Below are 16,538 nucleotides of genomic sequence, written 5' to 3' on the forward strand. Positions count from 1 at the left end.
AATGCATGTGCTGACCATGATGCCAATTTAAACAAATCCCACCTGTCTGTTCAGGTTTATATCCTTCCATTCACTGCCCATCTGTCCAAATGCCTCTTAAATATTGATTCCCCTGACAGTGTGTTTTGGCATGTACCACTCACTGTGTCAAAAATACTTTAATCAGAAAGCTTTAAATTTCCACGTCTAAGTTTAAAGCTATGCTCCCTAATATTTGACATTTTCACCCTGGGAAGAAGACACTGTCCCTCCATTCTATTTCTGCCTATCAGAATTTTACATATTTCTAATTAGATCACCACTCAGACTTCCATATTCTAGAGAAAATCCTAGTTTGTCCCATCTCTCCTTCAACATCCTGGTGAATCTCTATCACATGTTCTCCATTACACACAATGCTCAAATGTGACCTTTCAAAGTTTTATACAGCTGAAATTAAGTACCCCAACCAATGAAGACAAGTATGCAATCTTCCTTTTTTTTGACACTCTCCACTTGTGCTGCCTCTTACATGCCAAGATTCCTCAGATCCCTTTGTAGATGCACAAGGGTTCTGCATTTGCTTTCTACTTTCATTGACTTATAAGGTTAGTAGAGAGACAGACAGACTTTATATTTATCTATACAGTATATATATATATATGTGTGTGTGTGTGTGTGTGTGTGTGTGTGTGTGTGTGTGTGTGTGTGTGTGTGTGTGTGTGTGTGTGTGTGTGTGGTGGGTGGGTCTCAACACTTATTTTGTGGAACACAACTGACCACAGACCTCCAGTCAAAATAATACCCTCCACCATTACCCAATGTTTTCTATTACCAAGCCAATATTTAGTCCAATCTACCAAGTCTTGATATCTACCACATGCCTTCATTTTCTGGATCACCATACCATGTGGAACTTTGTACAAAGCTTTACTGAAGCCTAGCAGACATATCCACTGCCCAACCTTCATCAATCATCTACGTCACCTCCTAAGAAAACTCAGTGAAGTCTGTAAGATATGATCGCCACACATAAAACCATCCCAAATAAATCTTTGTTTTCCCAGATATAATTGGATCCTATCCATGAGATTTTTCTCTAACAATTTTCCTAACACTGATGTAAGGTTGACCAGGTGATAATTTCTTGGTTTGTTTTCATTATCCTTCTCAAGCACAAAAACATTTGTAGTAACTCTGTGAACCCCTGAGACCTTGCCTATGGTACTGGAGGATACAAAGATCTCTGCAACAATAGACATCGCAAAACTACTAGGTTTATTTTCATTATGACCGATAAGCTGCTGAACAGAGTTAATGATTTACAAATATTCTGGGAAACGGCTAAGTCAGGAACAGGTTGGCTGGAATGCAGAGCTCTTAAACAGATATGCCACAACCAAGGTCAAGGCCAGTAACCTGAAGCGAGGGCTTGGATTCAAACAAGACTCACAGAGCACAGAGGACTGAGACCTCCCCTACCAACCATATGACTGGCGAATGTCCAGTCATTAGAGAATAAAATTGACAACCTGGGGTGAAAGGCTACTTTATTACAGACAGGTAAGACAAATCTCAGTTTTTTTGCTGCACTGAGACCTGGTTAACAGAATGATACGCTCTATTAATGACTCCAAAGACAATGAATGAGAAACGATAGGCCTTAATACACTTTAGATTGTAGCTGGCCCGATTCCATGTGCTCGAATGAAGGACAGGGGGAGGAAGGTCAACCTTTATGTCTGGGTCACAAGGGGAGGAGTTACTAGGGAGCGAGTCATCAGTGGGCAGTCCAGCAACCCATACACAGTCATACATACATACACATCACCACATTCACTCCCTCTTTTAAAACAAAAAGCCCACTGGGTTAAAATTCTTGAGGCTCAGTCGGTCGTGTGGTCTCCTCTCCCTCTCTGACCTGCGCAGTTCCGCCAGTGGTGTACTGATCGGTTCCATTACCAGTTATGTGCCCTGAGGCTGGAGAGGGAGGGCAGCCTCTGTAGGAAGTGGGGATTTGTTGTACGTGGGGCAGTCGGGGTGGTCGGACCAGCTGGAAGGGGGTCCAAGGCATGCGGTATGGGGGCCCAAGGCATGCGGTATGGGGGCCCAGGGTGTGTTGTTAATCTGCATTGGGTCCCTGAGGGGGACGATTGGGGTGTAGGTATGATCTGGGTTGAATGCGGTGAGGAGTGGGCAGGGGACTCCAGCATGTGGCAGGTCCCAGACAGGGACTGTGTCCTCATGGCCCTTAGGATACACCACGTAAGCATACTGAGGGTTGATGTGCAGAAGCTGCACCTCTTCGACCAACAGATCGGTCTTCCGACCTCTCACGTTTCCGCAGCAGGACAGGTCCCTGAGAAGAGAGCCAGTGTGGCAGTGTGATTCCAGTCACCAACTTCCTGGATGGAGTACAGGAGGTTCCGAGCTTTTATGAAGTGGAACAGTCTAGTAACTCCGGAGTGGCAGAGGTCATCATGTGAAGACTGATGGCAGCCAAGATGTGCACTGGTGCATGTCATCTGTGATAGGGCATCTGGAGGGTTGTTGAGCTTGCCTGGCCAGTATAGGATATCATAGTTATAGGTGGAGAGCTCGATTCTCCACCTCAGGATTTTATCCGCAATTCGGTGTTGAACATAAAGGCCACGGCTTGTTGGTCCGTTAGCAGGGTAAATCTTTTCCCAGCCAGGTAATGACTCCAATGGTGTACTGCCTCCACAATCGTCTGTGCTTCCTTCCCAATAGACGAGTACCGTGTCTCGGGGCCGTGAAGGGTGCAGGAAAAAATGCGACTGGCTTTCCCTCCTGGTTGAGAGTGGTAGCCAGTGTGACGTCGGAGGCATCGCTTTCCACCTGGAATGTGGTGGATTCGTCCATGGTATGCATTGTTGCTTTGGCAACGTCTTCTTTGGGTGAATGTAGCCCAGGCTTCTGCTGATAAGGGGAAGGTTATGGATCTTACTTGGGGTAGGCTTTATCAGCATAGTTAGACACCCACTGGGCATAGTAGGAAAAGATCCCCAGGCACCTTTTTAGCACCTTCAGGTTGTGTGGGATCGGGACCTCCATGAGGGGACACATGCAGCCAGGATCGGAAGCAATTACACCATGTGCCATGACACATCCAAGGAGAACCAGGTGAGTTGTGCTAAACACACACATCTCCTTATTGTAAGACAAATTGAGCAACTTAGCAACTCCTCCATACATTAGTCTGCAGAGATCAGGGTCAAAATATTGCCCCCGTAGCCTGTCAGGTTGCAGCAGCTTGTCCATCCCATGTGGTTCACACAAGAGCTCCCACACAAACATTTGAACCAGTATGGTGCAGGTTCAGCCATGTACACATCAACATAGTGGGGCCATTGCTGATTTCCTATGGGGCGAGATACCTTTTGACCATGGTTGACCATTCCTCGAGGTGGCCGCAGGCAGTCCTGCTGGCTGATACCACTATGGTATCACAGTTCGGGGTCCCATAGCACCTAACCTTGGATGGTAGACACAATGGTCAGTGCTGGCCAATTTCCTGGGGACACAGCTCCACCACACCATGGTGTATCACCCTCAGGCCAATGGGTTGGTGGAGTGGTTTCACAGGCATCTCAAGGCAGCCTTGATTGCCTGGCTCAAAGGTCCCAACTGGGTGGAAAAACTCCCTTGGGTCCTGTTGGGAATTAGTTCCACGCTGAAGAATGACTTCAATGTCTCAGTGGAGGGGATGGTCTATGGCATGCCTTTAATCCTCCACAGGGAGTTCCTGGCCCCAGATAAATGCCTGGAAGTCTCCATGGTGACACTCGAGAACTTGTGGTGTAAACTGGGGTCCTTGGACTGTTAGGTCTGCTTTGTTCATGAATGAGTGAGACAAACACCAGACTGAGTCGAAATCAGGGTTCTTTGTTCTTTATTACCGGATTGTAACACTTGCGACTAACAATGTTAGTCGGAGAATGCATTCTGCCGTTATCAGCAAAATGATGATTTTTTATACCCTTGGATACGTGCTTAGAACATCATCATATCATTACTTGTCCAATGACTAAAACTGTTGCTATCCTTTCCCTGCTAGCTTCCTGCCTCTCAATCCATCAATGTCTCTCTTATCTTGTAAGTACAAGGATGCATTCACATCTTGTTACAGCCCTGTACAGGGTAACTCCTTACACATTCCCATCTCATGATGTTTTACCTTACAGGACCCACGGCAATCCCCACCACACGGCCAGGCCAAACATTATGACTCAAAGGACCTAAATATTTGTCAGTATGTATTTGTGAGAAAGGGTACACTCAGGCCATCCTTATAATGACCCTCCGAAGGGCCATAAAAGGTTGCTAGGGACAATGGATCCACCTTCGTCCTCAATATCAGTGGTAAGCAGGAGACTTTTACAGTCGACCGCCTGAAACTGGTGTATCTGGACTTTGATAAACCGGGCTCCACTCCTCCCATGTGATGCAGTGGCAAGCCTCCTAAGGCTATACGCAATGGCCTGATTGCCGGTTCTGGGCGGAGGTGGTCATGTAACGGCCTGCATGCAGAAACACAGACCGGCCCACAAAATGGCCAAAGATTATGACGACTGTGCAGACCTGGGGGCGACCCCAGCCATCGTCCCAGGTGACCTCTGCCACGGCAGGAAGATGGGGAACTCTGGAGGGAGTGTCAGCCAATCTGAGGCCTGCACACCGATGACGCACAACTCTGATGTCAGCATCAGGGGCCCATATAAACGCAATGGCCAGAGCAATAAACAGTTGTGTTTTCCAAGGCTTTGGTGTGCGAGTCGTCCTTCTCCACAATCGCTTAGTGTGAACACTACATCACTACCAAACAGTGGTAATTCTGTCTCCCCTGCAGGTAAAAGAATCTTAGAGTTGTATGTGATGTCATGTGTGTACTCTGACAATAAATCTGAAATCTAAATCTAACTTAGAGCAAGTTCAGGATTCCGTGCATGTTCAATTTAATGCTTAATCCTCTCCTCCATTATTGCACTTAAATTTAAAACAATTGAATTTCGAAGCACTTCTACCCAATCTTAGTGCAATAGACTCTAAAATTGCTATGGTTTAAGTCTTAACGGCATGCTAATCTATTATTAAAGCTAAGTAAACCAGTTGATCCAGAAATACCAATTTTATTTTTTCAGATTTAATTTTCTTATATAACTGTAAAAAGTACAGCTAATTTCCCTTCTTGTTTTTTTTTCCCCCCCTCTGGGATCCGCCATTCATTATTTCTTCTTCCCTCAAATGTCTCACTTCTAATTCTTTTGCCACCAAGTTAACCTCCAAACATGTCTTTTGAGATGTGAAAGGAAACATGAGCTCCGGTGGAAATCCATGCAGATACTGGGAGAACGTACAAACTCCACGTAGTCAGCACCTAAGATCAAGATAAAACTCAGATTCTCAGAACTGCTATGCTGCTAGCTTTTCCTCTTGCTGGCATTTTACTTTTGTCTGAGAGAATTCTTTTATTTGACTGGTCTTTCACAGAGTTTGACAACAGGAATGGAACTGACCACTGAAAATAACCAATGAACCAGAAAAAAATTTGATGCCAAAGAGATTGAGTGGTATCTTTAATGTCAGCCAAGAGCACCCTGTGCATCCTAGAGCTTGATACACTCTATCATTGACTCGAAAGGCTGAGAGGGGGATAATAGGCTTTAATACACTTTAGATTGTAGCTGAAGGGAGGTGGTCGACCTTTATGGCCAGGTCACAAGGGGAGGAGCCTCTGGCGAGCAAGTCATCAGTGGGCGGGCCAGCATTCATACACAGCAGTATATACATATCACCACAGACCTATAATATATGCTACAGAGGTATGTTATTTCGTCACTGCATTTAGAATAGAATTTTCAACTGTTATTCTGGCATAGTAACAGTAATTTAAAATACAGTCAGTAATTTTGCCACTGAGTCAAACCCCATGACTGGCCAATCAACCTTGTCTCAACAATTACTGCCGCGTAAAGCCAGCCACACAGATTAAAGACTGCAGAGGCCTTTGAACAGCATCCTGCTTGCTGGTATTGCAGCCAAAGTTCTCCTGCTGAGTGTGCATGACTTTCAATATTTCAAGCAACATCAGATAGGTTTCTTTATGTCCAACTGGAGGACTATAACAGAAAATACCTGCAAAGCACAAGTTTAATTTGAAGGAATATGAAAGGATTTTGTTAATAGTCTGACATCTCAACATGAGGAAGTAGAATTTGGGTTAAATTTATATATTGTTATGCAAACCAAATAATGAGACAAAAGTTAAACTTTGTAAAATTGAGCTAGAAGTTTTAACAGTTCAAGTAAAGGATAAAGAATACACTCAAATGTTGTCTTAAAGATAACCTGGAAGTACAGGATTAAAGACAATAAGGTCACAGAAAAATACAGTACTTCATATTTTAGAATAATGGATTATAATTTAAAAGTTCTCTTATTAAAAATTCTTAAATCCTACTTGCCAATCATTCCATGGGGACCAACAAACCTCCACAAAAATTACCCAAGTAACAATATGATGATAGGGTATTTGCTGGAGAAGGCATCACTGACTTGAATGCTCCTCTCAGGACCACTGAATATTTAGAAGAGTGGATCATGGTTATTTTCCCAATTCCATTTCTGAACTTCAGCTAATGCCAACTGGTTTCCAATTGGAGCTCTGCTTGATACTCGCTAGTTTAGGAGGATCAAATCATACCCTTCTGATATCTTTGGACCAATCCAGCACGAGGTTTCCACTAAGGACTGCACCAAAATTCAGTAGATGTTTCTCATTTTTAAATGTTTCTTTCGCCAGAGATGTCATCAAATGGGTTGCATTTACACCACAGCAGAAATATTCTTCAATGCCAAATTACTGCACAAGTAAAGATCAGTTGTTTGGCTTGGCTTTGAATCAAACATTCTTGATCAGTTTGGCACAGATGCTTTCATCACCAACCATCCATGCATATGGAAATTCAGATTTTATTTTAATAAATCAGCAGAAAATTGATTTCTTATGCTTACCCATACTTGCAATGATGCTGTGAACAGGTAATCTGGAAGCTCCATGATACATTGTATTTGATATACTATTTATGCTTTGTTCATTTTGCTTTATAAAAGCTGAGTTTTCTTCCTTGGTAATATTAATATAAAAACAAATATTGGTGGAATTCATGATATATTGAGGACCTGGATTAAGTAAAATATTTTTGTTTTCTTCTCTCTTTACAGCAATTAGACAGGCACCATACCTAAAGTAAATATATAAAGAAAGAAGTTGGAATACTTCATGGGAATAATGGACAAAGATTTCACTTTCAATAGTAAGTCAATTTTGACTTAAAACATTAACTTCATTTTTCTTTTCACAAATTCTGAGGTTTCTTTAAATAGCATTTTCTATCTATGTTTCAGATTTCAAGCAGTTGCAGTTTAGTTTGATTTGGTTTGCTATTTTTTTTTCACCTAATTACTTTTTCTATTTTGTCCAAAAGAACAGAAACAACAAACATCAAGAACAATTTTACATGCAAACTTATACCTGATATGACAAGAGGGTTAAAGCATTATAGATTGATAGGAGCATAAGAACATAGGAAGTAGGAACAGGAGTAGGCCAAAAATGGCCCATCGGGCCTGCTCCACCATTCAATACGATCATGGCTGATCTAATTTATGACCTAACTCCACCTACCTGCCTTCTCCCCATATCCCCTAATTTCTCTATCATGTAAAAATTTATCTAACCGAATTTTAAGTATGTTTAATGAGGCAGCCTCAACCACTTCCCTGATTAGAGAATTCCAAACATTCACTACTCTCTGGGAAAAACTATTTTTCCTCATCTCTGTCCTAAATCTACTCCCTCAAATCTTGAGACTGTGTCTGATTCTGATGTTCTGAATGCAGATATATCAAATAGAATAGGTTAAAGCAGTGGTTCTCAACCTTTTCTTGCCTCTCACACACCACTTTAAGTATTCCCTATGCCATAGGTGTTCTGTGATTAGTGAGGGATTGCTTAAGATGGGATGTAGGTGGAAAGAAAAAGGTTGAAAACCATTGTTTTAATTGTACCTAATTGACTCGTTATGTGCACTGATTCATAACTCCAAAGGAAAAGGGCCAATGACAATTTTTCTCAAGCAAAATATTTCAGTAACTATTGGGTCTAGAGCAGTGGTTCTCAACCTTCTCTTCCCACTCACATACCACCTTAGGCAATCCCTTACTAATCCCTTACTAATTACTTAAAGTGGTATGTGAGTGGAAAAAAAATGGTTGAGAACCACTGGGTTAAGGAGTCTTTGCAAAGATGAGCCCAATGCAGCCTGAAGGGTCATTGTCACTGATCAGAAGAACTTACACCAAAACCCTGGTACAAGTTATCAATGTTGCATATATTGCACTAAAATGCATTACCAGGTCCTCCCATCCTGAAGTTGGGTTCTCTGAGGCTGGTGAATTCATTTCAGAGCAGTTTAGGACAGGGAAAGCAGATTGTTCTTTTTAGCATTATTCTACAACAGTGAAATGGTTCCATGATAATTTTGGGATAGAATGTTTCAGAAATAGCAAAAGTCTAATGAATTTACACTTAAGTTGGAATTTTGCCACTCAAATTACAATTTCCTAGCACTTCTGCAATCTCTAAAATTAATTAGGTAGCCTGTATAATAGTAAAAATGCACATTTGAATGAACCAGACCAACTGTTGTGAAATCTAGTTAACATGGATTTAGATTGTTAAAGCAGTGTTACTTTTTTTAAGTACAATTTATAATTTAATATATTTAAGCAACACCAGCGAGAAAATCAAAATAAAATAGGAATCAGTTCTATCTCCTAAATTAAATGATCCAAGACCATTGTAAACCAGGGTGAAAAAAAGTAATCTTACTTTTTATGTGCATGAAAGGAAGTATAGGTAAAGCTCTTTCCCTCATATTCAGCAAAGAATGTGCTGTCTTCCATTTTAATGTGATAGACTTCATTGCCAGAGCACTTGCCATATATCTTTTGCCACTGTTCGTGTGTTTGGTGACCATCCCTGAAAACAAAGCAGTAGCAAAATTATCTGTAAGTAGATATTATGGTAGATTTTAAAACAGTCAATTTCAGATTGTATTGCAACATGCACTTATTTCACCTGTTTAAGGTCTGCTTTGTTCCAGTTAATTGTCTAAATGCCTCCCATGGTGCTGATCTGAAAATGATCACATGAAGTACATCAGTCTATTTGTGATATTTCTTCATCTAAATTGAATGGAATCTTAATTATCTAATGAAAATAATTCAGATAACCAATGATCATTACGTTCAAAGATATTTTAAATTCAAAGTACAACAATAAATAATGTACAAATTGCACACCACTATCCACAAAAGTCGTGGTTTTTAAACTGCACATTCTGTCTTAAGCAATCCTTATGCCATAAGTGCTCTGTGATTGGTAAGAGATTGCTTAAGGTGGTTGCTCTTCACTGCTCTGGACCCAATTGTTACTGAAATATTTTACTTGAAAAAATTGTCAAATTACCTTTGGAGTTATAAAACCGTGCACATAACGAGTTAATTAGGTACAATTAAAACAGTAATTTTCAAACTATTTCTTTCCACCCACATACCCTTTGGTATAGGGATTGCTTAATGTGGAATGTGAGTTTAGGGAGGGCAGTTTGAAACCACTGAACTAAAACATTTGAGGTTGGTGCAACAGTATAATCCTAACTTTTGGTGCTGAAAGTTGTTCTCCTGTTCTCCCTGTGACTGCACAAGTTTCCTCCCCACATTCCACATATATAGACTGGCAGAGTTATTGGCTATTATAAATTGATTTTTGGCATAGAAATGTGGAAAGGGAATTTGGATGTGAGAAAGAACAACTAAAAGTAATAGGGGAATGGGACTGAGGGGATAGTTTAGAGTGCCAGCAAAAGCTCAATTCAGTTTCTCCTAACAATTACAACCTTTCATTTCTACCATCATCCACTTTTACCAGTGCCTCTCTCACCACAACAATGATTGCAATGACCTCTTTCCATGTCGTAAGAAAATTCAAGATTTATCACATTCAGTGAACATTTTCATTGTAATGTTCTCATTCACCAAATCAGTGGAAATAACTCAGTTAATTTCTGCATTATTCAAACCTTGGATTTCTACTTTCAATCACTTCCAATGGCCCTACTGCAAAGTGATTGAGGACAATAAAATTTGGTCCAGCTGTGATGTTCTCCATTCTGCAATAGCTTGCTACTGGTGATGTATGAGAAACAAATCTGTTGAGCTTATTCAATCACTGCCTGAGATCTATTTTCTAACTACTCTATAAATAAACAAGTTTCTCCTGAAATAAAAACAGAAAACTCTGGAAAATTTTCAGCAGGTCAGGCAGCGTCTATGCGGATAAAGGTTAACATTGAAGGCCAATACCTTTCGTCAGCAGTTATTTTTCACTGTTCTGATGAACTGTCAGAGATGTGAAATATTAATTGTTTCTCTTTCCTCAAATATTTCCTAACTCAGTGAGAATTTCATTATTCTTTCATGTTTTCAGCATCCGCAGTTTATTTCTATTGGGTTTATTGGTGAAGACCGCAGAGCCCACCTCACTGACAAAAGACAAAGGAGGAAAAACCCAACACCCAACCGAAACCAACCAATTTTCCCTTGCAACTGCTGCAACCGTGTCTGCCTGTCCGGCATCGGACTTGTCAGCCACAAACGAGCCTGCAACTGACGTGGACTTTTAACCCCTCCATAAATCTCCGTCCGCGAAGCCAAGCCAAAGAAGATTGGTGACGATTCCATAGTTATGACCGCTAAATTTAAGGTCACCAAAACTGAATCTTGCTGTCAAATCCCTCCACATTTTTTGAAGAACTGTTATTTTTAAAAAGGGTAAAACCCCCAGCAAATTCAGTTTCTCCTAACAATTACAACCTTTCATTTCTACCATCATCCACTTTTACCAGTGCCTCTCTCACCACAACAATGATTGCAATGAAAATTTTAAGGGAGACACCACACAAGCCTGAGATAACTTTCCAGGAATAGTCATGTTTTATTGACGTTTTCCTATCCTGCACTTTTCACTGATCTCTATAATTTTGAGTTGTTTCATTGGAAGTAGACAGAAGTACAAAATGATTGCAATATACAAGGATTAAAAGCTTTTCATTAAAACCCATGACTAAGATTTGAGCTCATGCAATCAAGGGACAAAAAGAGTTGATGGAAAATGGGATAAAAGTATTTTAACCAAGTATTTTGTGCCTTTGCAGTTGAAGCCAAGGCTGACAAAGCGAAGCTTTAAGTTGGGGAATGCTAAGAGGTTATTAAGGTAGAGAGATATTATGAAATGAGGCACGAAAATTTAAAGGTCAAGTTGTGCTCAATGGAAATTTAGTGCAGGCCAGCAAGTAGATGTTAACGGTCCTTAGTGTCAATTTAAGGCATGGATAGTAGGGTATTGCAAAAATCTTTAACTATCAGTACATAAAGTAATCAAATTTGTCCATGTCTCTGTTTCAAATTAACTTATTTATATCCTGAAGTCATGTCCTCTTGTCCTAGAATCCCATTCCATGGGAAACATCCATGGCACATCCATGCTGAAAGGCCCCCTCATTTTTCTGTACTCCAATGAGGACAGTCCAAGAGCCAACAATTGTTCCTGATATGTTAACCCTGGTATCATTCTAGTAAATCTTCTCTGAAACCTAACATCAGCACATCTTCTTTCAAATAAAGCACTCAAAATTGTTCACAGTACTCCAAGTGAGGTCCCACTAGTGCTCTATAGAGTCTCAACAGTACATCCCTTGTACTGTTACATCTTGTATCCTATTCCTCTAGAAATGAATGTCAACATTGGAGGTTTAACTTTAGGGTATCCTGCACGAGGACTCCCAAGTCCCTTTTCTTCTCCTAATTTTGAATTTTATTCCTGTCTAATTAATTGTATACACATCTCTTTCTTCTGCCAAAGTGCATGACTGTACACTTCCTCCATTGTATTTCATCTGCCAACTCTTTGCCCATTATCCAAGTCTCTCTGCAGCATTTTGGTATCCTCAGAACAACCCACTTTACCACCTATTTTGGTATTATCCACAAATTTAGCCATCAAGTCATCTATTCCATAATCTAAATCATTTATATAAAAAGCAGCCCCAACATCAAACCCTGTTGAACACCACAGGTAACCGGTAGCCAACTTTATTTCCACTTTCTGTTACCTGCTGATTAGCCAGTGCTCTTCCTGTGCTAGTATCCTTCCTGTGATTCCATTGTCTCTCACCTTGATTGGGAGTCTTATGTGTGCCACCTGGTTGAGGGCCATTTGAAAGTCCAAAAGCACAACATCCACTGCATCGCTCCTGCCTATCCTACCTGCGATCTCTTTTAAAAAATCACGAAAGGTTTGTCAGGCATGATTTTCCTTTAAGGAAACCATGCTGGCTTGGGCCTATCTTTTCATGTATCTCCAGATATTCTGCAACCTCATCCTTGACAATCAACCCCAACAGCATGAAAACTTCCCTCAATCCCCATATATCAACTTTATTAAGGTGGTGTCCATTTGTTTACACTTCACTGTCAAGACTTGCTAGTAAGCTAGAGTTGATGTGAGCTATGACCAACAATTCCAAGCACTTCAAGATGCCAGAGTCATGGGTTGGTTATCATTTAGACCCATTATTTTGCTTTTATTTGGTAGTGATGTAATGGTAGCATTCTTGGAACAGGTAGGAATTATGGCCTGTTGCAGGCAGAGATGAAAGATATCCATGAATACTCCTGCAGTTGGTCTCTGCAGGCTTTCGGGACACATCCAGTGATTCCATCTAAGTCAGTCTCTTTCCATGGGTTCACTGACCAGAAGGTTTCCCTGAACTTAGCAGTAGTGGCTATGGGTGTAGGAGTACATGAGGTTCTTGAATTTGATGACGCTGCTTCTCTTGTCAAAGCAGAAACATCAGGGTGTGTTGTGTTGTTCTGTGTTATGCTCCTTGGCCTTACTTTGTAGTCCATGATAGCTTGATGCCCTGCCATATTCTCTGACTATCCATGGTGTTCTCATAGGTTTCAAGCATGGCCTTGCTGGATTTCTTTATACCCAGTTTCTAAATGGGGAACACCTTTGTTTTCCAATTGTGCAGTCTTCTGCACATTTGCTGATGAGGTTGATCATTGCAGTAATATAGTATTAGATATCATGGGGCACAAAAGGATTGATAAATCTCCTGGGCTCAATGAATTCTTTCCCAGGCTGCTGTATGGAGCAAGAGAAGAGATAGCTGGGCCCTTGACAGAGATTTCTGCACCTTTGCTAGCCACAAACAAGGTACCAGAAAACTGGAGTGCTAATGTTATTTTATGTAAGGAGGTCAGCGGGAATAAACCATGTAGGTGAACACATTGTTAGGAAGATATTCCACAAGATGCAAATGATAGGGCCTGATACAGACAAATGGAATTTGTGCAAATGTGTATAAAACTCAGCATCAACATAGTGGGTTGATGTACATTTCCTCAATGGAAAGTGTACATCAACTCTAGCTTACGAGCAAGTCTTGACAGTGAAGTGTAAACAAATGGACACCACCTTAATAAAGTTGATATATGGGGATTGAGGGAAGTTTTCATGCTGTTGGGGTTGATTGTCAAGGATGAGGTTGCATAGTGGGTTGAAGGGCTCATTTCTCTGTTTAATTCTATAACTCTACTTCTGATATATTTTAAATTAAAGAAAAGGCACTAAATTGACTGAATTGAAGAAGAGAACATGTACTCTGATTGTGGCTTTCTTTGTCTCAACTTGTCCTAAAATGCTTAAAAGCCGATTAAGTACTTTGTAGTGTTAAGAAATCCACCATTCAGTGTGTGCACAGCAAGCTCCCACAAACTATGAAACAAGGGACAAAATTATTCATTTTAGGTTCTGACTGAGGGATAAAACTTCATCGATGCAACTCAAGAATATCGATGTTCTTTGATTGGTGAACCTTTTACATGATTTAGGACAGCTTCATTTAATATCTCACATAATATCTCCAAGAGTGCAACACTCCCTCAACCTTTGGAGGATACGCAATGAAAGCATTCATTAGAGGGCAAATAATAAGTTATGCAACCAAGATGAAGAAGGACTATAATCAGGAAACAGAGCAGTTGGAAAGGGAAATAATAAACATAGAAAAAAAATTAGCAATAAAGGAAGATACAACCAAAAGAAGAGAATTGGCGGATAAAAAAATAAAATATGAAACATTACAAACATATAAGGTGGAGAAGAATATAATGAAGACAAAACAGAAATATTATGAACTAGGGGAAAAAACACACAAAATCCTAGCATGGCAGCTTAAGACAGAGCAAACTAAGAAAATGGTCTTGGCAACAAGGAAAAAAGACAAACAAATTACATATAATCCAAAAGAAATTAAGGAAAACTTTAGAGAATTCTATGAACAATTATACCGAACCGAAAACGAAGGGAAAGAAGGGAAAATAGATGAATTTTTGACTAAAATTGAACTACCTAAACTACAAATAGAGGAACAAAATAAATTAACAGAACCATTTGGAACAGTAGAAATACAAGAGATAATAAAAAATTTACCAAATAATAAGACACCAGGAGAGGATGGACTCCCAATAGAATTCTACAAAACATTTAAAGACCTAATAATACCGCCCCTCCTGGATGTAATCAACCAGATTGATGAGACACAAAACTTACCAGATTCATGTAAAACAGCAATAATTACAGTGATACTAAAACAAGGGAAAGATCCACTCTCACCAGCGTCATATAGACCAATATCTTTGCTAAACACAGATTATAAGATAATAGCTAAACTATTAGCGAACAGATTAGCAGAACAGGTACCGAAAATGGTAAATTTAGACCAAACTGGATTTATCAAAAAAAGACGCACAACAGACAATATTTGTAAATTTATTAACTTAATTCATGCAGTAGAAGGAAATAAAGCACCGGCAGTAGCAGTTGCTTTAGACGCAGAGAAGGCCTTCGACAGAGTAGAATGGAATTACTTGTTCAAAGTATTGCAAAAATTCAGTTTACCAGAGAAGTATATTAATTGGATTAAAGCATTATATAAGGGACCGTTAGCGAAAGTGACAGTAAATGGACATGTATCAAAGCAATTTAACTTAAGCAGGTCAACGCGGCAGGGATGCCCACTATCACCATTATTGTTTGCGCTAGCTATAGAACCACTAGCAGAATCGATAAGAAGAGATAATAATATAAAAGGAATAAAAATAAAAGACAGGGAATATAAAATCAGTCTGTTTGCGGATGATGTGATAGTGTACTTAACAGAACCAGAACTAGCAATAAAAGAACTATATAAGAAATTGAAGGAATATGGAGAAGTGTCGGGATACAAGATAAACGTAAATAAAAGTGAAGCAATGCCTATGAATAACGCGGATTTCTCAAAATTTAAGGAGGAATCCCCATTCAGATGGCAAACGCAGGCAATAAGATACCTAGGTGTGCAAATAAACAAAAATCTAGGCCAATTATATAAACTCAATTACAATCCACTAATGAAAAAATTACAGGACGATTTAGAGCATTGGAAAGAGCTACCACTAACACTGATAGGAAGGATAAACTGTATTAAAATGAACATTTTTCCAAGGATACTATACTTATTTCAGGCATTGCCAATACAACTGACAGAAAAATTCTTCAAAGAGTTAAAGAAAATAATAAGGAGATTTTTATGGAGAGGGGGGAAACCGAGGATAGCACTAGACAAATTAACAGAATGGTATACACAAGGAGGCTTACAATTGCCAAACTTCAAAAATTATTATAGAGCCGCACAATTAAGGTACCTATCAGATTTTTATCAAACAAGGGAAAAACCAGACTGGACGAGACTAGAATTAGATAAAATAGGGGAAAAGATACCTGAACACATATTATATAAATGGGACGAAAAATTGGTACAACATAGAACTTCTCCAGTATTACACCATCTCCTCAATATATGGAAGAAGATTCATGTAGAAAGAAATAAAATAAATTACCAAATACCAAAACTAATATTGACGCAAAATAAGCTACTCCCTTTTACAATAGACAACCTTGCCTTTAGAAAATGGGAAAAAAAAGGGATTAAAAGAATAGAAAATTGTTTTTCAGGAAGTAGATTCTTATCCTTTGAACAACTGAGAGATAAGTACAATATAACGGGAGATACAGCGCTGGCATATTACCAACTGAGATCCTACTTGAAAGATAAATTAGGAAGCAACTTGAGTTTACCAGAGGGAAGTAACCTTGAATATGTGATTACAGATACAATGTTAATCAAAAGATTTATAAAAAATATGTATATTAAACTGCAAGAAAAGGAAAATGAGGAAACAAATGGTAAAACTAAACAAAAATGGGAACAAGATTTAAATATAAAGATAAAAAAGGAAACATGGGAGAAGTTATGCTCTGGAACGATGAGAAATACAATAAATACGAGGCTGCGTATGATACAATA

At 39.6% G+C, this 16,538-nt stretch overlaps 1 protein-coding gene across 5 annotated transcripts in view; it reads right to left on the reverse strand.

Moving 5' to 3' along the window:
• kcnt2a (potassium channel, subfamily T, member 2a) overlaps positions 1-16,538 on the reverse strand; it is a 1,068,826-nt gene that overhangs the window by 550,009 nt on the left and 502,279 nt on the right. For all 5 annotated transcript variants that reach the window (XM_069937843.1, XM_069937844.1, XM_069937846.1 and 2 more), the window contains 3 exons: positions 9,143-9,199; positions 8,894-9,043; positions 7,015-7,244 (listed from right to left, as the gene is read on the reverse strand). In XM_069937843.1, coding sequence (XP_069793944.1) covers positions 7,015-7,244; positions 8,894-9,043; positions 9,143-9,199 — 437 coding nt within the window. The remainder of the gene's footprint in view (positions 1-7,014; positions 7,245-8,893; positions 9,044-9,142; positions 9,200-16,538) is intronic.

Source organism: Narcine bancroftii, chromosome 5 (assembly GCF_036971445.1).
Source record: "Narcine bancroftii isolate sNarBan1 chromosome 5, sNarBan1.hap1, whole genome shotgun sequence".
Lineage (NCBI taxonomy): Eukaryota > Metazoa > Chordata > Chondrichthyes > Torpediniformes > Narcinidae > Narcine > Narcine bancroftii.